Consider the following 23,686-nt stretch of genomic DNA (forward strand, 5'->3'; position numbering starts at 1 on the left):
ACAATGAAGTTTAAAAGTCCTATGTTTGTTCCAACCTAAAACAAAAAATGTTACAAAACATCAGAACTTTGTAAAATGGAAATCTTATTTTCTGGCCAGTATTAGTTAGATAGTTCTTAGCTTTTTTACAATTACATCCAAAAGACAATCAAGTCAATATGATTTCCATTTCGGCTTCGTAAATAAGAAAATAGGATTCCTCAGGGTCTTGGTTTGGCAAGGTTTAAAGGACTTAGAGAAGTTTGTGCTTTCAGTATTAGGCTCCATTTGTTATTATTGTATAACTTTAATGAATACTGTTCTATTTAAACAGAATTAGGCTACCTATTTTCCTTGTTTCACATCTACCAAAATAATCTGTATTGATGTTGAAAGGCAAGTCTCTTGAAATGCAAATTTCCTTCATAAACAACAAAATCTTCTTCCTAACTTTTGTGAGCAAGGGGCACTCAGAAGCACTGAGTTACTTCAAAGGAAGCTGGGCTTAAGTAACTTACCTGACCTGTTTCTTCAAACCTCTTCCTATCTGCACTGTCAATGACATAGATCTGTAAAAAGAAATGACAGGAAAAGTTACTCTTCCCAGAAGACACTCTTCCACAGCAGCACGTGCTTAAGTGAGTTGAACCTAATAATTACACTTTTGGGCACAAAGATCCTTGCTATTATTTGCAGCAAATGTTGACAAAACTTCATGAAGTTCTGAAAGGAGAGGAACGGAACCACCTCTTTTAATGCCGGGGGAGTGGACAACCATGTGGGTAGAATCAGAAAGGAGCTGGCAGCAGTACTGGAGATGCTGTCACCATCATCATAGCATATATTACCTGAAGAGATCAGGAGACTGCTGGCATTGTTTCAAACTTATTGTTACAAGCTGAAGCTGAGCATAGGAGGGCAAAACCTGGGGAGACAGACATGGCCTTTCACCCCAGCAAAGTGTACAAATGCTGGCCTGGTGTGACTGTGCCGTGCTTCTCTCTAGCATCACCTCCTCAATAAGCCACCAAGGCACACAATGGCACTCTGGGGACACATGAATGTGCTGGGGACATTGAGTTTGTCTCCATCAGGCAATCCTACTGTAGCCTCTTGGAAAGGGTGGTTGGGTATGAGGGCTGGATTCAGCCTGCAAGACTCCATCTAAAAAAGTGGGGAACCTCAGTACAATATGCAGGCAAGAATAGACTGGTATCCCTTTTTCATTGCTTGATATGTGAAGGTTTTTGAAGAAGGATGCTGGGATAGCAGACAGGGAAGGGACTGGTGACAAACACTGAGCATTTTGCTTCCAGTTGCTGCCATTCCCTATAAGTAGTGATTGAAGCTGCTAGCATGTCATCTGCATGCTCTTTGGTGGCTTACAGGGAGCAAGTGTCAGCCTGCTTTTCAGGGAATAGATGAGCACAGCACCCTGCCATCAAGATAAATGGCATCCTTGCAGGCTGTCTCAGCATAAGACTCCATGCTTCTAAGATAATTTCGATCAAATAGTAGGAGGAGGGAAGATCTCTAGCAGCAATATCTATTAAACTTAGGCACTCTCTTAATGAGCAGCATTTGAGTTGTTTGAAATGGGACAAAACACGCAGCAGGAAAATCTGTATGCGAAGCTTGAGGAGGTAACCCAGCAACCTCCCAGCTGCTCTGCAGATCACTTGGGGGCTGATGTGCACTGACAGAGGCTGGGGGACACGCAGCAGGGCTGGACGCAGCTGAGTGGGGACGCGTCAGCAGAGCACGCACCCGCTGCCACGTGATGGGGACCAGCCCGTGGGCATGACACACGGGCCTCTCCCTGCAATGTGATCCCAAGCACGTGCACCAATACTGGATCAGCTACACACATCCTCCCCGCCCCTACCAAGCATCCACCCCTGTGCATCCCATTTAGGATAGGAAACACAGAGCAAAAGAAGGAAGAAGCTGCAGGGCTGGCAGTTGTGTTCTGGGGTGAGACTGGATCTGTCCTCCCTCGGGACATATCTGGGGAAGTCCACAACACATGAATGCAGTGGTCGAGTGCTGCTTCTGAACTGAAAGGCGGCACCTTCTATATTACAGTGCTTCTCTAACTGGGAAGAAATGGCTCTGGGTCCCATCCAACCAGGCTTTCTCTGGCACCGCTCATTCCTCACTAGGGAGCTGTTTTGCAAGATGAGAACTAGATACAACAGTGCTTGGGGCAAAAGCCACAAAAGCACAGCACAGAGAAAGCAAAGTATGTGCCGAGTGCCTACTTCCAAACCAGCAAGCACTGTGCCAAATAGCTGCAGGTGCCTGTCTGAATATGCAATCAGCCAGATATCCACACCTTATTTGCCTGCGTTAAGCTTCCAAATATCACAGGTGTGTGATGCAAGACCAAGCTCTCATTCAAAGGCACCTGCATGGATTTGAATTTGTAATTACTTCCTGCTTTTTAATACTCTTTAGAGGGTCTTTTCTGTTTTATGCAACGCAGTTTAGGGGAAGAGAGAAGCAGGGGGTCCTGGGAACTGTAGTGTATCTCATGTCCAACCTCTTTTTATGGCCAAGGCCACACAAGAGCCTGTTTTTGCCTGTGGCGCTTGGTAACATAGTTTACCAATTGGAACACCGTGTTGGAGAATGGAGATTTGAGAAAGAAATTCCTGTAAAGCTGGGTACCTCCTTTGAGAAACAAGCCAAAACACAACCTGGAATAAATGGGTTGGGCAGAAATCGCAAGTGGTGGGACTAGATGAAGAAATAGCATGAGGAATAAATTGGCTCAATTTATAAATGCACAATCTGCACCAGGTTTGTCAGAGGGTAAAAATACTGGCTAAAACAGGGGTAAGGACTGGCAGAAGACAGAGCTAGCCATCAGCATACACGTGATCCCTGTTTTGGTGTGTATGGAAATAGCAAAGCACTGCCCCAACATGCCAACATCTCCCAGTTTGGGACTGGGTGTTAGCATGAAGTGCAGCTAGGGGAACTGAAGTCCATTGGTGCATCAGCTATTTCTCTGAATTCACACTGCTGCTTCCCCCAGACTGATTCTGTTTCTACCCACCCATTTTCTTAGTCATATGAAAAGAAGGTTTTTTTTCTGTACATTGCTTTAACTGGGCTGAGAGAGGGGCAGGGAAAACAACTGTTTTCATCTCCTTCAGTCTTCAAATTCATCTTTATTTCTGCACCTCCCGTGCAGCACACACTAGGAAGGGTGGAAGCCCACAGGCCAGTGTAGTTTATTGTCTTTGCCAGCAGTCTTCCAGATATTATTTTGTGGTTGCACAGCCTCTGCATTCTGAGCACCTGCCACAGCAGGCAGAGATCCCAACGCTGCTGCTTTGCAGGGCTGACCTTGATCTGCACACTTACTGCCTCCCCACCACCCATAGCGCTAGAGCCTGGGCTCAGTGGGCACAGTCACCTCACAGCCACACCATCTTTGTCAACAGCCACAGAGGAGCACAGTGTGTGTCCTGCTCACTTCTCAAACCCAGATCATACCCCATGAAAAATCTCACAGTTCCTCTTTGCAAAAGCAATCAACTGCGTTTATGCAGTGGTGGCTGTCCTTGAACTTTAGATTCCAAATTAAGGCTCAAAAACGAAGATTGGCAAAAGAGAGTATCAAGGGTTTATTAGTCATATTTAAATAACAGTTTCTTTTGGACAATGTTTTCTAAGCCTGCAGGCACAGCCAGACCTTTCAGCAACTGGACACGAGCCTTGGTGAACAGAGTCCTATTCCTAGTTGCACTGATCCTTCCTTGCAAGTGCACTGAACTCCTGACACATTACTAAGTATGTGTGTGACAGGAGGGAGGAATGGTGTAGTTCTGAGAGCGCTTCCTACTTTCCCATGGGAGCCCACAGACCTTTGTTTTCCTCTGTTCCCACAGGCAATAGTGCTTGGGGCAGAGAGAGGCCTCCAGCCCCCAGTCTGCCTTCATCCTGGCATATGTGGCTGCATGCTAGAGGTGATCTTTGAAACTAGCCAAGACAGCACCTGGAGGGTCCCAGGGCAATGTGCTCTGGCATGGAAAAACAAAGGTCCTGCACTGTAAATGTAATTGTGGTCATCTGTAGCTAATTGTAAGGTAATTACAGCTAAGTTGTTGAAACCATTAAAAGACAGTCTTACGATTAAAGGAGAAAAAGAAAAGACAAGGGGTCTCTCTGTGTCCCTCACTCAGAAGCTTTCCTATCTGATGCCAGACAGAGCATTTAATTCTTAGGCCTCAGTTTCCCCACCTATAAAACAAGGGCACCACACCGACCAACCTCTACACATGATGCCTAAGTCACTAATGCCCATGACAGGCTTCAGAGTCTCCAGTGAAAGGAGCTATAGATGGGCAAAGTACACGTTATTAATGTTCTTTCATTTGAAAGAGGCTGAGATGAGAGGAAAGGAACTGGCTATAAACAGCACCATCCTGTGAAAGTAAAAACATGCAACTGAATGATTTCTACAAACATAACTGTATTTTTCTTACTGCACTCAACCAATCTTGCCATTTAGCTCAGAATAACTCCTGTTACAATGGCAATGGTGTTGCTGAGGGCTGGGACATTACATTACTTGTTTCTGAATTTCTGGCTGAGTCCTTGGAAAGCCATTGCATGAACACAGCATTCAGCTGTAGCCAATACTCACAAGGATATCAGTGTTTTCAAAATAGTTCCTCCAGTATGGTCTGATCTTCCTCTGTCCGCCTATGTCCCATACGTTCAGTTTGAAGCCTTGTGACTGTACACTTTTGATGTTGAAGCCCTGGAAAGAGCAGAAACAAAGCCACATAGACCATAAACCTGAATGGCTGGAGCATATTCGTAGCCAGACATTAACACCTTATATATCCCATGCCTGCAATGTGCATTGAGATGGGCTGGGCAGCCACAAAGATGGATCAGCTGTGGGACAGGCACCAGCAAAAGCAGCTGCTAAACCATCAGTTTTTCAGTGTTCTTGGGTCAAGGGTTGGTGCTGTCATGCCTATGGAGACATATGATGCAGTTAGTGCCCTGAGAGAGCTCAGCAGGGTGGGTGCAGGAAGAGGTGGGAGAGCTGCAGATAAGGAGAAAACAAGGGCACTGTGAGAAGCAAGACTGAGCTTGTGAAAGCTGAGTAGACAGTCACAACTAATATGAAGCCAGAGGTCTCATCTCAATTCGACACGACACAGCTAATGCTGGGCTTAAAAGAGCAACAGCTGCACGTCTGAAGGGTCCATTTCATCAATTAGAGCACCAACTGAAAGTGCATTCAAGTAGAAAAACAGGATGTGGTGTGGGCTGGCAACGCGCTGCCACACCACCCAGGGGACCAAGGCTTGGAATTAGGGTGCCAGGGCTGGGAGCTTTGGGAGGCAGCTACAGGGTGGGGGGAAGCATCTCCCATAGCTCTCTAGCAACCTCCTCTGGAGCAATGCTGCAGTGCCTCTGATGGGAACCATCCCTCTCCTCCAACCCCAAAGCTCAACAAAAGGGCATGAGAGACATTAGAGAGGAGCACCGGTATATGAAGAACCCTTGGAGCTAGTTGGGTGAGAGATGTAAACAGACAAGGGTTCTTCCAGTGCTGCAGAATCCACTCTACATGTCTGCTGTTGGCAAGGACAACAGGAACAAAGTCTCATCCATGCAATCGTAGCATGACTCAAAAGCCTTTTGCAGAACTCCACAGCACTCATCCACTTTTGCACTACCTGACCAATGTGGTCTGAAGCTCTCTGGCTCCTTCAGGAAGCCTCCTCTTAGGCAGAAAAGACACAAACTTAATGGTGCACCAGGCTCCAGTTGCTCCCCCTTTCAGAATCATGAGCACTTTGTATAACGTGGCAGGTGGAACAACAGTAACTCCCTCAAGATGGATAGGCCTTCCTTACCTGTGTTGGGGTGATGTGGCTGATGTCCTCTGATGCCAGCTGTTTCAGGAGTGTGGTCTTGCCTGCATTATCCAGTCCCAAGAGGAGGATTCTCACCTCCTGGTCTGGGGTGCTTTTTAGTTTCCGCAAGATTGACAGTAAACCCTAAATGCACAAGAGAGACCATAGCTGTTATTTCCCCACCCCAACTCTCGTCCCCCACAATGTTATACCCTCCTCCCTTGAAATGGATTCTGTCTGGTGGTGGGTCCCAAGACACCCTGAATACCTTTCTGCACTCCCTATATTCCCATTTCATTTCCTACTCCTCCCTTTGCCCCTATTTTCTTCCATCTCAGAATACCAGCAAGGTCTCAGCACAAATGTCATGCAGTAGGGTGCCCTGCTGGCTGCACTGCTCTTGTCACACAGTTGTTTGGCATTCCCTGTGCCAGGGAGACAGTGCCTATGAATACCCTGTGCAGAAGCTTGCAGACCACGTCCTTGCAAGCTCTTCATTACCTTTATCAGAGGGAAAACCCCATTAATTTCATCTGCCTCCTAGGTAACTGCAGGTTATGATGTACCTGACATTAGTTCTTATAGGAGCTAACCTGGTCATCTCAAACCCTATTTATCTGTCTAAAACATGCTGAACCCATGGGGCATGTGCAGTTCTGATTCTCAGGATGTAGCACTTAACAAGTACCTCAGATTACCACACATCCTCACTAAGAAAAGCACAGTGGATTCCAGTCATTACCCAGGCTCAGCTCTCTGAGCTGACAGTATCACTCAGGATTAGGAAACAGAATATGCAGGTCAGCTCATTTACAAACATGCACCTTTATAGCAGCACACCCAAGCTTTTGTCAGTGCCACAAGTCAGAGACCAGCACCTCTCTAAAATGGCTGGAAAAATATTCTGGATCCTGGCATGTAACCAAGAGATGCGAATCACTCCACTTCCACCTGCCTCTCACTGCCCAGCCCACCCCAAAGGAGGGGGACAGTTGCAGCTAAGGGCACAGGAGCAGGCTGTGACACCAGGAATGCCTCGGTGTCTTTGGCACGCTGCCACACTACTCTGCAGCCCCTGCATGTCAGGGACTCTTCCTCAGAGCCCAAGAAGCACATACCACAGTGAGACCCTGCCTGTGGACACAGGTACTCTTGCTACTAATTTGCCTGAGAAAATCCAGGCAACACCTACAGCCCCTTCTGAAGCCCTCAGCATTCCTATTCCATCTCTCCCAGACAATTCTCTTGTTGAAGCCCACTAAAACCAAGAGCCAGGAAAAAAGTTCAAATATCAGCAGAAACCAGAGCCCATGGGGCCCACATCTCAGGCCTTCTTGTTCTCCCAATAGCAAAATGGAGATAATACTTCTTGTTGAACTGCAAGGGTGTAATCAGTTAAATGTCTTGAAGTGCTTTGTTGCTATGAGGAACTAAACCCTCTAAATATTCCTGCTGAGAGCCAAGGACTATTTGAGCCTTGAAGGTTGCTCCCGATCCCCTCCAGACCGTGGCAATCAGAAACTTGTCCTCGGGATAAAGAGCTGCACGTTGCAGTACAACTGTCACCACTGCAACGCATCCCCTGTCTCCAGCAGTGTCCTTCTGCCCACTCCCAACCGCAGCCATTCTGCAAATGCTGCTTCTGACTGCTCACCTCCCTGCTCCCAGGTGGGAGTGCTTTGGGAAGGACTCGGCACTACAGGTCGTGATGCTAAAGCTTTTAGTAACGCTCAGATTCAAATGCATGTGACATCTGATCCACCCCTGCAAGCATTTTCAATTTCAGAGTAATTTAATGGGTTTCTGTTAAATTACCAGCTACAGCTCAAAAAACGTGTGTGATGTGTAAGAAACACATCTCTAAGGGAGGAGAGAAGGAACTTAGTAAAACTGGGTTTGAAAGGTATGTGTAGAAAGCTGCAGGAAAAAAAAGCACTCTGGAAAGCTGAGGTTCAGAAATTCAGAGCTTGTGCAAGCAATACCAAAACTGCAATCTTACTGCCCAATAAGCAGGCTCAAGGTATCACCTATTTTGTAGGTGACAGGCAGGTAAAAAACTGGGAATCCAGGCCCTGCTCAAGAGCTGAGAATTAGAAATGGGCTCTGCTTGGTAGAGAGTGCTATGCCTGCTCAGTACAGGCACCAGCACAGGCACAGTAAATCCCCAAAACAGCTTGTAGTTGAAGTGTACAGGCCTGTAACACCACGTGCAGGGCCCTGAGGGCCAGATGCTCACAGCTGGCTCTCACCCACGGGCCCATGGCTAATGAATTTGAAGGGCTGTGTTCAGTACAGCCAGTCACTGCAAGCCCTGCCAGCCCAACAGCTCATCTCCCTGGCCACAGTGCCCAACCCATATTCTGCCCTGATGATGGCTTGCACTTCCACACGTCTGAGGAAAGAGAAAAGGAACAGCAGCAAAAATACCTCTAGTGGTTACTTGTTTATATGCATGTCCTAAGTGCCCTTGACATCATTAAAAAGCACAAGTTTTAACTGCATGACTAGCAACACATTTTCTTTTCACCTGCCGTCAAATTTACAGTTGTGTTTGTTGGCTTGTAAATCTGTGGATTTCAGCTCAGTGTGGACAGACTCCACAGTAGCAGGAACTCTAAAATTCACACATTCTCCTTCCTTTCTAGGGAAACACTGAATTTCCCATTCTTATGGGCCTGACCCAAAGCCAATGTACATCAGCCAAAGCACTACTGCCGACTTTGGAGAGCTCTGAATCAGGCCCTATTATTTTAGTTTATTGCTCACAGTTAAAAAAAGAAGCTGTTGAAATGCTAATCCTATTCACAGCTCCACTTGCTAAGAGCAGAGCAGTGTATCCCAGAGCAGATCAGGATTAGGTGCCTTTATATTTCAGAATTCAACTCCAAAATACTGAGCGCAAGGAAATGTATTACAAAGTACTGCTTATCTACCACGGAGCAATTCTCAAGGGTTGGGAAGAGGAACAGTTGTAAATGTTAATAGAGCTTCTCCCATTGTAGATGGATGCTATTTCTGGGCTAGTATGACAGCCTATGAGAAAACGATCAGCATCGTTCCATATTCTACTCAAGTGACACTGCTGCATGGCTGATCACAGGATTATCAGGGGTAGCCAATAGAAGAGAAGATATATATAGAAATAAAAGTATTCTCCAAGGTATAAAGTAAGCTGATTTAAAAGGCTGGAAGACAAGCAAGCCAACATAGAGAAGCAGACTTTATTTCAGTAGCTGCCAGCATGGTCTGTATATACAACTTAAATCAAGGGCCAAATAATAGTATTGGTTCCTGTGACTGTTACTGTTTTGTAAATAGTATTTAAAATGTGAATCCAGCATTCTCCCTGTAGTTAGCAAAGATTTAAAACTGAAGAAAGCCATGTCCAGATGCATTTCTCTTTTTTATCTTTTTAATTTTCTTTAATTGATCTTGCGAGCACACTGGCTAGAAAGACAGAAGGCATTTCCTGACAGCTTAGTAGACTGGAAAAAATAACTCAGCAGAATACCCTGCTGCATGCCACCACGATGTGGGACAAGCAGCCCCTGTTGCACACACACTGATGGACAAGCACTCCTCTGCTGGCAAACACAATGCTGAAACTAATGGGCTGAGGAGAGTCAGAAAGCAATGCCTTGTTATTGATGGGAGCTGTCAGGTAGAAAGCCATGAAATGGGAAGATCTGGCGCAAAGAAGATGCACAGAAACAACAGAGGAGGAGCAGATTTTTGAAGCAGGGGAGGTAAGAAATGTCTCATGCTGGGACTTAGCCAGTAGTGAGAAGGGAAGATTCCCAGGATGCTGCATAGCAGCCAGGCCAGTGGCACTTGCTCACTGGAGTGTCCAGGGTGAGAAGCAGAACAAGTCTTGAGCAGGCCAGAGTAGATGTGAGCTGGCTGAGGAGCCAAAGAGACACCTCACAGGAGTGTAAGGGCAGCGTGTCAGCTGCACAAAACTAAGCAGATTGCGGCATCTGTAACAGAGAAGGGAACTGCAGATGCTGCTCAGATAATGAACAGCACAGCATGGCAGCGTGTGCAGCCTTTGGAGAAGGGCAGCCAGACAGAGCAACTCAAGGCTGGGCACAGTCAGCCAGCATGTGCTTCTTGGTCACCTCTGGGTTAAGCAAACTATGTCTGATATCAGATTGGCTTGTTTAAAAACATCTTTGTCCTTGGTGGAGAGGGTTTTCTTTACAAGCACCGTGAGGAGACAGACTGATGGGGTCAGCAATGAGGAGACTGTATTTTCCAGACAGTGAGCGGGGACATACAATAAAGAAAAAGAGACTCCTGACAATTGCTATGAAATCAGAGTGGGGCATTAAATTCGAAGATGCAACTAAATGGGTAAGAGCCCTCATAAACACATTGAGCATGAAAGCAAAGCTAACCATCTTATTAACATCCTTCAGAAAACAGGGATGTGTGGTTTTATGAAAGTATATCATTGCTAGGTTTAAAATACCCATCAAATTATCAAAGGACTTTCAATTATAGCTGCATGCAGTAATCCTATTCTCTCTCTCAAAAAAAAATCCTACATATATAAAAATACAGTGATATTTATAGTCCTAGCTAAGGGTTTTGTGGGTTTATTCATGCTGTATATGGGTCTCTTGAACTAGTTGATGCATGTAACTACATCCTGTACCACAGAAGCCACTGAAAGGAAGATTCACTTTACAGGCCAAAACAAAAATTGGTTTGGGACAAACAGAGCATTGAGATAATCGGTTTAAATATCGTATCAGATTGGCAATATAAAGCCATAATGGAAAGAAAAATTCTCCCTTTTACTGAGGGCTGGATACACAGGGCATGGATAAAAAGAGTGGCCCACAAACTGCTGCAAAGCATGGTTGATTCTTATTAGGAAAGAGAAGTAAATGTATTCTGTTTAACTTTATTAGCCAAAAGGCTCATATAATGAATTTAAAATAAAGCCACCCTCAGTCACCACCAATTGCTTATCCACTAGAGGTGGACATTTAGGTAGAATCAATTCACTTCACCAAGATGCAATAGAGCCACAAAGCTCAGCAGGTCAGCCTGCCATTATGATCACATCTTCCCCATCTCTACACCCCTACAGAGATGCCCCCTTCCCCACTACTGCAACCACAAGTCACTATCCTCAAGACTCATCTCAGCCAAGCACATTTGCCATCAAGATGACAACTCCTGACTCCCCACAGCTCCCCAGCACTGCTGAGGTCTATTCTCAAACTTCTGTGACTTTCCTACAAGCGTGGGAGAAACTTCACAAAATATCCATAAAACCAGCCCATGATTCTTCTGCTAATTCCTTCTCTGCCACACCTACAATCCTTGATGAGGCTTAGGCAGCAAATGTGTCAAGTTCAAACCTGTCTTGGATTCTACTTATTTGTATCAGTTGGTTATCTCTCACCCCAGACAGACCATGTATTTCCATGGCATGGGAGCACCTTGGTGCTCTGTCAGCACTGCACCTAGCACAGCTTTGGGCACCAATTTATTTATTTACTTTCTATTAAGCAATATGGTAGCAGTTCACCAATTTTAAAGTGTAAGTTAAAGACAGAGGGTACACGTGATGATTTCAGAAAGTCACACAGGAGAAGCTGACACAGGGAAGGACGAGGGGCTTAGCTGAGCCAAATATCTTGCCTTGCACAGTGGATATATGAGGCTACATTTGTCATCCAGGGTGCAATCCTGCACACAGAGCTGGAGGAGGGGAGTCCTTCCTGACAACTGCACTGATTAGCTGGTGCCCTGAAGAATGACGTCTGATTACCTTTATCTTCGGCTGCAGAGCTGCAAATGTCACTAATGGTCATAAAATCATCCAGTCTCTTTCAAAATACAACCGAAGTAAATTAATCTATTGAGCACAGTTTATTCAATACTTCTTACTCTGGCAAAACTCCCAAAAAATCATTTGCTTACTGCATGTCTCCACCATATGGTGTCATTCAATGCAGACTTTCTTTCCTGCATTGAAATCCAAAATTTAATGGAGTCAAGTCACCTACAGAGTTTTTCCAGCTCAAACCTACTAATGTAGTTTTCTGTCAAAGAGGTCACACAGCAGTTTCCAGTTTGATACATAAACCAATACCAGCATGAATCCTCTTTTCATAATTAAAATCAAACTCCTCTGGTTTCAGCAGGTTTGAAAGAAGTATTTTGCCCTGTGCAGAGAAGAGCCAATGCCCAGCACTGGACAATGTCAGCAGTCTCTCTCTGGTTTCAGAACTTCAAAGTCTTGGCCAGTGACGGTATACTCTCCTATCTGCAGGTGATTTCTCATATCAGCCTCTCAGCAATCAGTAAAATAAACCAAAAAACATGACATTGAACTGTACTGAAAACTAAAGTAGCGAGACATTTATAATACTTGAAAGCATTTTCAATAGGGCCATTTTAAAGAGAGCCTTACTGCCGAGGAACAAAAGCCAAAATAAAGAATTTCTAAGTATGAGGTACACCTAGAGCAGGCAAGACATAGATGTTGGTTTTCCAAGAAACATGAGCTCAAGATCAGAATAAAGATGCCTGACTATGCATTAAGCTATGCTGTTTTTTTACCCTCTTCACCAGATGTGCCTTATGTCAGCTACGCACTCTGTGACTCAGTTTCCTCAGCTATAAAACAGGGCCACACTTTGACAAATCTGGTTTTGACACAATGATGTCATCTTCAATCAATGGTTTTAGAAAAACACTGGCCATCCTCTGGCCCCAGCATCTATCAATAATATACCACGTCTCTTGGTAAAGATTGTTATTACAGTGACAATGGGAAGCATTACTGTGACGAGGAAGCCACAAGCTCTGCTTTACACAGCATTTCCCAAACTTTGGAAAGCAGCATATCCTTTCATGTAGCAGCCTCCCTTCGCCCTTGCCATGCGCCCACTGCAGATGCTGCTTAACGGTGCCAAAGACTTTCAGCTCTACACATCTCTCATGCTTTGCAGTTTTATGGCTCATCCTTCCCTCCATGCTCCAACTATGACCTTCCACCACCCCTGCCCCACAGCTGTGAGAAATCCTAGTATGCTGTGCAGAAGAAGGCACTGCCCCTCTGTACTTATTCACTTGGATGAACACTGAAATAATTTAAACCTCAGCATTAACCCTTTTATCACTGGTTATTGGAGCAAGCAGTTGTTGAGGGGAGTTTTAGTGCTTCCCAGTGTCATCAGGGCATGGCAGGAACATGCTCACAGGCAGCTATCACGGCTTAGATGACAAGCAGCAAATTGTTACATCAAGCTATCTGGATGATTTCTGACTGCTGACCCATACCCCCAGGCTGCCATAGCTGCTTTGGATGTATTTGCTGCTGTTTCAAAGTTTCTACCACAAATGATTATTCTGTTTTAATGAAAGTTGAGAATCTAGAGAGAGAGTGCATTGCTCTCCAGTCCTCTGTCCAGTCTACCCAGCCCATCAGGCACCCCGAAGTGCCACCCACCCTGCCTGAGAGGTTATTAATTCAAAAAACAACAACTCCAAGAAGTGGAAAATAGACAAAGAGGCAGTAAAACGTTGTATCAAATAACATGAACACTGGCGAACACCCAGTCACCCTCTCTGCACACAAAGCACCTGGATAAGAGCAGCCAGATCCCAGACTACACCAGCTTATCAGGACATCATAAGGCAGAAGAGCAGATCTGGCAGCTGCAAGCCAAATGTGTCCCACAAAGCACTGCACTGCTGGAGGCAGCTGCCCTCATCTTTACAGCAGATGTCCATCCTGTGATGGCTTTGGTGCCTGGTGTGACATTCCCCATCACCAATTCATCTGAAATAGAGCAGATCCCACAGGCTTTATCTCAATCTTCTTCTCTGTGACCCAGCAGGTAGGGATGCAGCCAGAATTAACCCAGTGAAGATGAGAAGCTGCCATTGGTGTTCTTGCTTATACCTCCTCCCATGCATGAATCCCTCTACTTGCATGAATCCAACTTATGTCCAGAGGGCTCCTGGACAAAACAAGGCTTTATCCTTGGGAAAGCTCCTTCCCCATTGCTATTGCCTTCTGCTTGTGCTCTCTCTTCATGCAGTACCCTCATGAGTGGCTCTACATCCATGGCAGCTCTCTGTCACCATCCCTCACCATAGTTCCAACTCCTCCTTCTGGTCCTCACTGCACTTTGCCAGCATCCCACTTGTCCCACCCCAACTACTTTGGCATCTAAACCCAAATTGTTTTCAACACCTGGATGACCCTAGTCCATCATCCAACCTCAATTTAGACTGCACTACACCCTCACCATCTCACCAGTCTCCCAGCATTGCCCTCCACCCAAAACACCCAGTTTTTCCTTTCAATCCCTGCTACTACCTCTCAAACAATTTACTTCTCTCTTCCAACACTTCTTTTCTCCCTGGGATCTTTCTTTCTCTCATCAACATCAAAATTCCACTTCCAGTCTTTCCCACAGTTTATTCTTATTTCTTCTTTTGAACCCAGACTGTCCCTCATCTTGCCAGCCCATGGCAGAAAACCCCAGAGCACACAACAGCAGACTGTTCTAGCCAGCCAAACACTGACTGGGTTTCCCCACTGACTCACCAGACTGTTCATCCCACCCAACTGGCAGTTTTCTTTCAGCCCCTGAGCACTCTGTCCTGGACATCTCTGGACACCTAACCCTTTCATCCAGTCTCTCTCTGCCATGATTGGTACACAGTCCCTTCTCAGGCTGTGTATCAAAAATTAGCCCTTCCACCTCAGCAAGTTCTCTTCTAGCTCTCTCAGTTTCTATAGACAGGATCCAAGTCCCACGGTGGCCTCTTCCCACCTTGGCTGGGTTGTCCAGTGCACCTTTAGAGTCACAGCTGCTCCTAGACTCTTCACAGGCAATCTTTGAGCACTGCCTTCCTTGCCCGGCTCTTCCATTGCTCCTTCCCTCCTCAGGCCACTGCCATCCTGGTCCCCAGCCCTCCCAAGCACCCACCCCTCCATCGCACCTTTCACACCTTGACTGAATCAACTCCAGGCATGCTGATTCCATCCCAACAAAGACCCCCCCATAGCATCCTTGAGCCTCCCAGCCCCTGTCTAGACCTGATTCACAGAATCACAAAATCAATTAGATTGGAAAAGACCTCTGAGATCACCAAGTCCAACCTATGACCGAACACTTACATGTCAACTAGAGCGTGGCACCAAGTGCCATGTACAATCTCTCCAATCTTTCCCTAAACACCTCCAGGGATGGTGACTACACCAACTCCCTGGCCAGTCCTTTGCAATGTCCAATCACTCTTTATGTGAAGAAATTCTTCCTAATGTCCAGTCTGAGCCTCCCCTAGCACAGCTTGAGGCTATTTCCTCCTGTCCTGTCACTTGGGTCACTTCTAGCAAGGAGAATAGGCTGATCCTCACCTGTCTACAACCTCCTTTCATGTAGCTAGAGAGTGATAAGGTCACCCCTGAGTTTCCTCCTCTTCAGACTATGCAATCCCAGCTCCTTCAGCCATTCCTCACAGGACTTGTGCTTCAGGCCCTTCACGAGTTCTGCTGCCTTTTTTAGGACTCAACCGCATTTTTTGTGTCCCCCATAACATCTGTGTTCTCATTCCTTTGTATGGGCACATGAACCTGCCCAGCCCCAGGCCCCCATGCCTGACTGGACGCTCCCGGAGGGCACTCAGACCCCAGGCCAGCCAGACTCCCTGGGTGGGTGTCACACAGTCACAGGATGGGTCAGGCTGCAAGGGACCACAGTCGGTCATCTGCTCCAACATCCAGCCCAGGCAGGGTCATCCTTGAGCACATGGCACAGGATCGTGTCCAGATGGTTCTGGAATATCTCCAGAGGGAGACTCCACAAGCGTTCTGAGCAATCTGTTCCAGTGTGTGGTCACCCGCACGGCAAAGTTCTTTCTCATATTCAGGTGGAATTTCCTGTGCATCAATTTCTGCCCGTTGCCTTTTATCCTACTGCCCGACAGCACCAAGCAGAGCCTGGCTGGGTCCCCCTGGTTCCACTGCCTTGCCACCCCTTCCCATGGCCCAAGGCCTGCCCGTGCCTGCCACGAGCCCGGCCGGGCCCGACAGACCCTCCGGCCCCCATCACCCCAAGCTCCGCGGGGTGAATCATCCGCGGCTTCAGGCGCCCCCGGCCGCGCTGGCCCCGTCCCTCAGCCCGCCCCGCCGGCCCCGGCCCCGGCCCCGGCCCCGCTCCCCCCGCCCCGCTCACCATCCTCGGCGCGGCCCGGGGTTACCATGGGCAACTGCGTCACACCCACCCCTCGCGCCGACGTGCCCGCGCCGGGGGAGGGGCCAGCGATGGGCCCGCCCACGAGCGGTGCATGCGTACTAGGGCGGCCCTGCCGGGGGAGGTGGGCGCGGCCGCTCGGAGCTCTATGATTGGCTGAGGGCGGCCACGCGTCGGAGCGCGGGGGCGAGTGAGCGACTCGTGGGCGGGAGCGGGGCCCGGGAGCGCAGGTGGGGACACGTGGGGACGCGACGGGGCTGGGCTGGGCTGGGGCTGGGGCGTGCCGGGCTGCGCCGAGCCGCGCCGAGCCGTGCCGAGCCGACATTAGCCGTGACCGAGCCGCGCTGGAGGTGTGTCGGGGCTGTGCCATGCCGGGCCGAGTCTGGGGTGTGCCGAGCCGAGCTGTGCTGTGCCTTACAGAGAAGGGCAAGGAAACTGGTGAAGGGCCTGGAGCTCAAGTCTTAAGAGGAGTGGCTGAGGGAGCTGGGAGCGGTTAACCTGGAGAAAAGGCTCAGGGAGAGCCTTATCGCTGTCTACAACTACCTTTGTAGCTAGGTGGGAGTGGGTCCCTTCTCCCAGCCAGTCAGTGACAGGACTAGCGGATATAGTCTGAAGCTGTGCTAGGGGAGGTTCAGGTTGGACATTAGTAAGTGTTTCTTTACAGAAGGGTGGTTAGATACAGGAAAGGACTGCCGAGGGACATGGTGGAGTCACAGTCCGTCGGAGGTGTCAAAGGAAAGACTGAACATGGCACTTGGCTAGGGTTAAGCACTAGGTTAGCCATGCTGTATTTGACGTGGTGGTGTTTGGTCATAGGTTGATCTCAGAAGTATTTTCCTGCGTAATTCATTCTGTGATTCTCTGCTGTGAACCGTGGGCATGTGGTGCAACACCCCAGGGAGCATGCAGGGCCATGCCATGGCAGTGCAGAGCAGCATTAGAGGTCTGTGCAGGATGGTGCCATAGGGGGCACAGCACAGTGTAGGGGTGCTGTGCTCGGCACACTCGGGGGCTGCAGAGTAGTGCCCCTGTAGGAGCACCTGCAGGGCAGCCTTGTGGAAGGTTGAGCTGGGTCCTACAGTGCTGTGCAGCACCATGCCACCCCAAGGAGGGGGTGTGGGGTGGAGCACAAGTGGGGCGACCCCAGTCAAGCAGGGTGATGTGTGAAGGAGCGGCCTGACTGCAGTGTTCTGCTGACAGCAGGAGTGCAGGGGCCTCCTGGGCTCAGGGCTGCTGAAAGTCCAATTGTCCTGTTAAATATAAACCTGCCATGGCTCTCACCCAGCTGACTGCTTCTGTGGCCGTGGCAGGTGTGCACTCAGTGAGCAAGCAAGGCCGGATCCTACTGAGTGGCCTTTTCCCCTGACCAGACCAAGATGGCCACAGTTTCCCTTAGCTTCAACATCGACTCCCCACGCTGGGACCAGAGCACCTTTGTGGGGCGCCTGAAGCACTTCCTCAACATCACCGACCCTCGGACAGTGCTGGTGCCTGAGGAGGAGCTGGACCAGGCCAAGGCCCTGGTGGAGAGCTGCAGGTGAGGGGCAGGGGTACGAATGGGGCAGGTGCTGTCCCAGTGTTCATGGCCATCCCAACCACTGTGCAGTGTTGAAGGGGATGGAGGCAGTCATTCTCAGGCAGGTATGCTGTGATGTAACATCTGTAGGAGGTAGTTTTGAGGGGGTTTCCCAGGCTTCTCCCAGGAGCCTCAAGCTGTGACATGCATCCTTCTCTGCCTTTCATGTGGTGCCCAGAGCTCTGTGCCTCGGCAGTGCTGGGTGCTGGTGGGTCTGTGCAGCTTTCCCTGATGGGCTTGGGTTTGCAGGGCCGGGCTGGTGCCGCCAGGAAGCAGCCAGGAGCAGCTGCTCTATGCCAAGAAGCTGTACGACTCGGCCTTCCACCCTGACAGCGGTGAGAAGATGAACTTCATTGGCAGGATGTCCTTCCAGGTGCCGGGGGGCATGGCCATCACTGGCTGCATGCTCCAGTTCTATCGGTGAGCTCCTGGTACACCAGGTTGGGGACACAACCCTGAGAGCCCCCAGCCCCTCTCGAGGTCTCTGAAGGCCAGAGCACGGCCAGCCTGCCTCCTATGGGGTTGGGTGCTGCCCAGGGCATGCCCCTGGCTGCTGTGCTTGCCTCTGTCCTGTGGTCAAACCTAATGTCTCTGGGCTCTGTCCCCAGCACCCAACCTGGTAGAAGCATCACAGATCCCCGTGGCATGGCTGAGAATGGTCTCAGCTCACCCTGAGCTCAGCTGAACTCTTCCCATAGCCCCTGTAATGATTATTACAACCACATCCTGCTTGGCTGCTGTCTTGGTCTGTAGCTCATAGCAGTCTTTGGAACTGAGTACCATATGTGCCCCTAGGCCAGGCTGCTTCAGCATCCCCAGCCCCTGCTGACAGCTCCCTGCATTTCCCTTCTCCACCCCCTGCATTCCAAAGCGTGCTCCCTGTGTCCCTTCCTGCCCCACATCAGTGTCCCTAAGACACCAGTAGAAACCCAGGCACCCTCATTCCCCAGAGCCACTTCTGTCCCCATGTGTCCCCTCCTTGCTGCTTGCTTTGACAAAGGCTTATCTCAGTCCGGCAGAGGATGGCTGCCACCCTGCTGAGAGCTGTGTCTCCCACCCCTGCCCAAGTGCCTTGCAGGACTGGGCCCTCCCTTCCTATGCTCCCCAGGGCAACCAGAACTCCTGGGATCATTTCCCAGCTCTGCCACTGGCTTGTCACTTTGCCACAGTTCCTCAGTTTCCCTTTGGAGACACCATGATGAGTGGCTTACAGGCATCTTGGCTGTCTCCCTGCCAAGCCTGGCCACAGGCAGAGGCCAGGTGTCCCTGACAGCCCTTGGGTGCTCTCCCATCCCTTCCCTCCACAGGACAGTGCCTGCAGTGGTTTTCTGGCAGTGGGTGAACCAGTCCTTCAATGCCTTTGTCAACTACACCAACCGCAACGCTGCCTCCCCCATCTCTCTGAGGTGAGCAGGCCCCACAGGATGGAGTGTGCCTATTTGATGCACCCCTGGATGCCCTGTAAAGACCCTCTATGCCATGTCTAGGGCACAAAGGAACAGGGCTGAGTCAGAGTTGGTGATTCTGTTGTCTCCCTTTGAAATCGCTGTCCAGGCAAATCGGGGTGGCTTATGTCACGGCCACCAGTGCAGCCCTGGCCACTGCAGTGGGACTCAACTTCTACACCAAGGTATGCCAGGCTAGGGCCAGGTGGGGCAGCTGGGCACATCCTGCTTTCCCATGCTGATGCCAACCTGTTTCTCACAGCGAGCCCCCCCTTTGCTGGCCCGCTGGGTCCCCTTTGCAGCTGTGGCTGCTGCCAACTGTGTCAATATCCCCATGATGCGGCAACAGTAAGTGTCACATGTGGCTGGGGCGCTTGAGGAACCCAGCTCCCCCCAAAGGCAAGCTGGTGGCAGCCAGGCTTTTGGGCTGCCTGGCCTCCCTGCCTTGGGTTCCCCTCCTGGGAGCTGGAGAGAGGTGAACTGGAGTCTGTGCATTAGCAGTGCTGTGTCTTTGGTGGAGGGTGCTGGGTGGGATAGCTCAGCCTCCACCTAGAGCAGGAGGGGGATTTTTGGCTGAGGATAGCTGCTCTGGAATCTGTGCTGGAAGATCCCTCTAGCCCAAATATCTCCTGCATGGCTATGGGAGAACCCTAGTCCATGATTATCCTGATACTGAGACACCCCAGTTAGGGTCCTTGTGGTGACCTGTGTCTGCTGCTCAGGGTTCCCCACAAGTCACGGCACAAGGAGCTCGGGTACTGTGAAAGGGACTGTGCCCCGGCTCAGCTGTGTATCCAGGCAGTGTCTGTCCCTAGCACGGCCAGGTCCTGCTCGCAGCTGTGCCCTGAAGATGGCAGCATCGGCTGGGCTGGGGACCGTGGTGCCCCAGGGTGCTGGAGCCCCGTGCCCTAGGGGCATCTGGGTCTGCTGTGTATAGAGGACTCCCCTGGCACCCCCTCACCCCGTTGCTGTGTCCTTATGCTTTCCCGGCCATCCCATCCTCCACTCACGACTGCCTGTCCCCTTCAGGGAGATCATCAACGGGATCACAGTGACAGATGAGAACAACAACGAGCTCGGCCGCTCCAGGGTGAGTCTGGGGATGGGGATGCGGGTTGGGGCACGGCGCTGCCGGGGCTCACCTGCTGGTTCTGCTTGCAGAGGGCAGCAGTGAAGGGCATCGCGCAGGTTGTGCTCTCCAGGATCACCATGGCAGCACCGGGCATGAGTGAGTGCGGGGCACGGGGCTGTGCAGCTGAACTGGGGACTCTCCAGAACCTACCACCGTGCCCTCCCCTGCTTCAGTTTCCCTCACAAAAAAGAGGGAGGGTGGCCCTGCATCCCAGATGGCATTTGCTCTCCTCATCCAGCCATTCCCATCAGAGGTCCCCCAGCCCCCGCCATGCCAAACCACAGCCTGGAAGACAGGGGGCATTTTGGCCCCATAAGGATGCTCTCATGCTCTCTGGCCCTAGCCCCTCACCGTGCAGCTCAGCACCCCCTCTGCTCGTGAGACCCTTGACATGCTGCAAGCCCAGAAGGAGGGACAGGAGCATGAGGAGCACAGACCATGCTGCCCGAGTGATGGGTGTGTGGGGGTCTCGTGTCAGGTCCTTGCTGTCCGCAAACACCCAGTAGCTCCCAGCATAACTAGCTGCTTCCATGGCCTCCAGGTGGATGGTCTTGCTGGGTCAGCCCTGCAGGCTGGCTAGCAGGATAGCTGTTCTCGCATCTGGGCTGACCTTTGCTCTCTGTGCCTAGTTATTTTGCCCGTCATCATGGAGCGGCTGGAGAAATTCACCTTCATGCAGGTGAGTGCATGTTTCTCCTGCCAGGGTTTTGTGGTGCTCCAGCACATATCTGCTGCTGATATGCTGGGGATCAAATGGGGATTTGCAGAGCCTGGCTTGCTTTGCTCCCTACTTCAGTCATTGATACACCAATGGCCTCTCAGGTGACATGGGGAGGCTGTGGGAGGGTGGCAGGGTTTGGTGCACACCAGAGGTGTTGGGCATTCAGTCCTATCATGGGGAGAAGTCTGCCCACCCTGTGAGTGGGTCTTGTGGTGAGGGCCAGGGACTCAGTCCTGGCTCTTCTCTTGCAGCGGATCCGGGTTCTTCACGCGCCTCTGCAGGTGCTGCTCTGCGGGGGCTTGTAAGTATCTCACTGCTCAATCACCTGTGAGTGCCTGGAGTATGGCTCCAAAGAGATGCTTGAAAAAATACTTCTTTCCCAGAAGAAATTGCAAAGCTGCTTACCTTTCAGCTTGGACTTTCCCCAGTTATTTGGAGTCTAGGGGTGTAAGCAGCACTTCTTGGGCTGAAATCCCTATGGCTGGAGGGCAAACAGGCTGGGATCCCCAAGACTAATGCTCTGCTTTCCTCTGTCCCACAGCCTCCTGTTCATGGTGCCAGCAGCCTGTGCTCTCTTCCCCCAGCGATGGTATTTCTTCCACTGCTTCCCCCTCCTGCATAGGATCTCAGGAGCCTTCCTCCTTCCCTAGTTCCTCTCTGCCCATGCCAGGAGAAGCAGGATGGGCACCCACCCTTCAACTCAATGCAGTGCCTGCCTGCACACACTGGTGCCCAGGGCAGTAGGAGAACACATGCCTCCCCTGCTCTGTGAGCTGTGCTGGGAGCAGCAGGACACCCAGCTCCACGGGCAGCTCTCTGCCTTCCAGCACTGGGAGGGAGGGGTGGTGGGTCTTGCCATGAGCCTGCAAGATCCCAGGGACTGCAGAGGCCTCAAATGGCAATGGGAAGGGAGGGTGGTTTGACTGGTGGTTGGGGAGGAGGATCGTGGCTCTCAGTGTGTATCTCCCGCTCCACAGCTCCCTTGCACTGGCTGACCTTGAGGTGGAGCTGCGTGACAGTATCATGGCCAAGCACGGGGACAAAGTGCCATACGTCTATTTTAACAAAGGACTGTGAATGGAGACTACCTCAGGAGCCATCACACCCCTCTGTCCTCCTGCCACTACCATTTCCACATCCCCTGAGCAGGGTCAGAGGCACAGTCCAGCCCAGATCTGCGCTCCCACCCAGCACCTTCTATGCAGCCTTCTTCCACTGCAGAATCAGGATCTGACTCTGTGTCCAGCTTGCAGCACTTTGGCTTGTCCTGACCCATGCCCATCTGCTGCATGGCATGGACATGGGTCCATGATGTCTCAGCCTTCCCATGTCCCTCTTGCCCTGAGGGATGCCTGCGCTTCCTGTGCCTTCCTTCGGCCCAGCCTGTCTGGGCCTCAGTGGGTTTGGCCCCATGAGGCATGAGGCTCTCTCCCTTGGCTCAGAGCACAGTTCTACCTCTAAAAGCAGATATCCTGCCATTGTACCAGCAACCAAACCACATTCCTGCCTTAAACCACCACAGTAGCCTCTTCCCAAGAGATGGATCATGTCTTGGCAGGTGTGAAGGGACCTGTTCTCTCTGCACCATGAGAGTGACCATCCCAAAGTCCAGAGACCAATGCTTGGACTATACATTCCTTGCTCTCAGGTTCTATTCACTCTGTGTTTGCCACAAGCCATGAAAGGAATAGCTAATTGTTTGTAGCCCTTAATTTTTTTCATTCCTCTGAGCACTGTCACCCTTGTCCTACATCTCTGGTCCCCACAGTGAAACTACAAAACTGCAGCTTTAGAGAACAATTGTGTCTGTGCCCCCTTTGACATGGGGAAGAAGATACACAAATCATGGAATTGTTAGGGTTGGAAGGACCTCTGGAGGGCCTTCTATTCCAGCTCCCCTGCTGAGGCAGGGTTATTAAAGCAGGTCACACAGGAATTTATCCTGGTGAGTTTTGAGTATTTCCAGAGAGGGAAACTCCACAACCTGCCTGGGCAGCCTGTTCCAGTGCTTTGCTATCCTCAATGTAAAGAATTTCTTCCTCGTGTTGAGGTGGAACTTCTTGTGGTTTAGTTTATGGCCATTGTTCCTTGTCCTGTTGCTGGGCACCACTGAAAAGAGCCTGGCACCATGCCCTTGACACCTGCCTTTGAGATATTTATATGCACAGATGAGATCCCTCTCAGTCTTCTCTTTTTCCAGATTGACCAGACCTGACTCTCACCTTCTCTCCTCATAAGAGATGGTCCAAATCCCTCATCATCTTTGTGGCTCTCCACTGAACAGTCTATAATAGCTTCTCTCTTTCTTGTCACAGAGCTGTCAAGGCATTCACTCAGGCTCTGAATTCACTCAGTGCTGCTGCACTGCAGACAGCAGAGAAAGGTTGAAAAATAAATGTGATTTTTAAAAACCAGCTGTGGGTTGTGCTTCTGGCTGATCTCTGTTTCTGGTTCTCTGGGCTGGGCTGGTATGTGTGTCTCATGCTTGCCTTGGAAGGGAAAAGTGTGGGCTTTGTGACTGACCAAGCATCAGGGTGAGGGTGAGCAAAGGGGCCAGGAGGAGGAAGAGTGTAAGGCATAGCATGAGCTCTGAAACCTTTGGGCATTCAATGGCAGCCTTCCCCAAGAGGTTCTTGGGGCTGCAAAATCCCATGGCAAGTGACAAAGGTGATTGTGCTGTGCTCACAGTGACAGTCCTCCACTTCTGGGCCCTGGG

The 23,686-nt window shown here is 50.1% G+C and overlaps 2 protein-coding genes across 10 annotated transcripts in view; one reads left to right on the plus strand and one right to left on the minus strand.

Annotated features, from left to right (window-relative positions):
- ARL3 (ADP ribosylation factor like GTPase 3) overlaps nucleotides 1-16,202 on the minus strand; it is a 30,403-nt gene extending 14,201 nt beyond the window's left edge. The window contains exons 1-4 of the mRNA XM_050976219.1: nucleotides 16,079-16,202; nucleotides 5,868-6,011; nucleotides 4,637-4,753; nucleotides 498-548 (exon numbers count right to left, since the gene is read on the minus strand). Coding sequence (XP_050832176.1) covers nucleotides 498-548; nucleotides 4,637-4,753; nucleotides 5,868-6,011; nucleotides 16,079-16,081 — 315 coding nt within the window. The 5' untranslated portion in view covers nucleotides 16,082-16,202. The remainder of the gene's footprint in view (nucleotides 1-497; nucleotides 549-4,636; nucleotides 4,754-5,867; nucleotides 6,012-16,078) is intronic.
- Nucleotides 16,203-16,205: 3 nt separating this feature from the next.
- On the plus strand, nucleotides 16,206-23,384 carry SFXN2 (sideroflexin 2). Of its 9 annotated transcripts, none has more exons than XM_030240920.2 (12): nucleotides 16,206-16,326; nucleotides 17,407-17,633; nucleotides 17,922-18,092; nucleotides 18,980-19,078; nucleotides 19,227-19,302; nucleotides 19,380-19,465; nucleotides 20,147-20,207; nucleotides 20,279-20,345; nucleotides 20,879-20,928; nucleotides 21,222-21,271; nucleotides 21,512-21,559; nucleotides 21,948-23,384. In XM_030240920.2, exons 2-12 carry the CDS (start codon nucleotides 17,473-17,475, stop codon nucleotides 22,045-22,047), a joined length of 969 nt encoding a protein of 322 aa, XP_030096780.1. In that variant the 5' UTR covers nucleotides 16,206-16,326; nucleotides 17,407-17,472; the 3' UTR covers nucleotides 22,048-23,384. The 9 variants fall into 9 exon arrangements, with proteins under 9 accessions (XP_030096780.1, XP_030096783.1, XP_018766197.1 ...); XM_030240923.2 differs by having other exon boundaries at nucleotides 16,262-16,326; nucleotides 17,467-17,633; XM_018910652.3 differs by lacking the exon at nucleotides 16,206-16,326 and adding an exon at nucleotides 16,327-16,446.
- The last annotated feature ends 302 nt before the right edge of the window (nucleotides 23,385-23,686 follow it).

This window comes from Serinus canaria, chromosome 6 (genome assembly GCF_022539315.1).
Source record: "Serinus canaria isolate serCan28SL12 chromosome 6, serCan2020, whole genome shotgun sequence".
In the NCBI taxonomy this organism is placed as follows: domain Eukaryota; kingdom Metazoa; phylum Chordata; class Aves; order Passeriformes; family Fringillidae; genus Serinus; species Serinus canaria.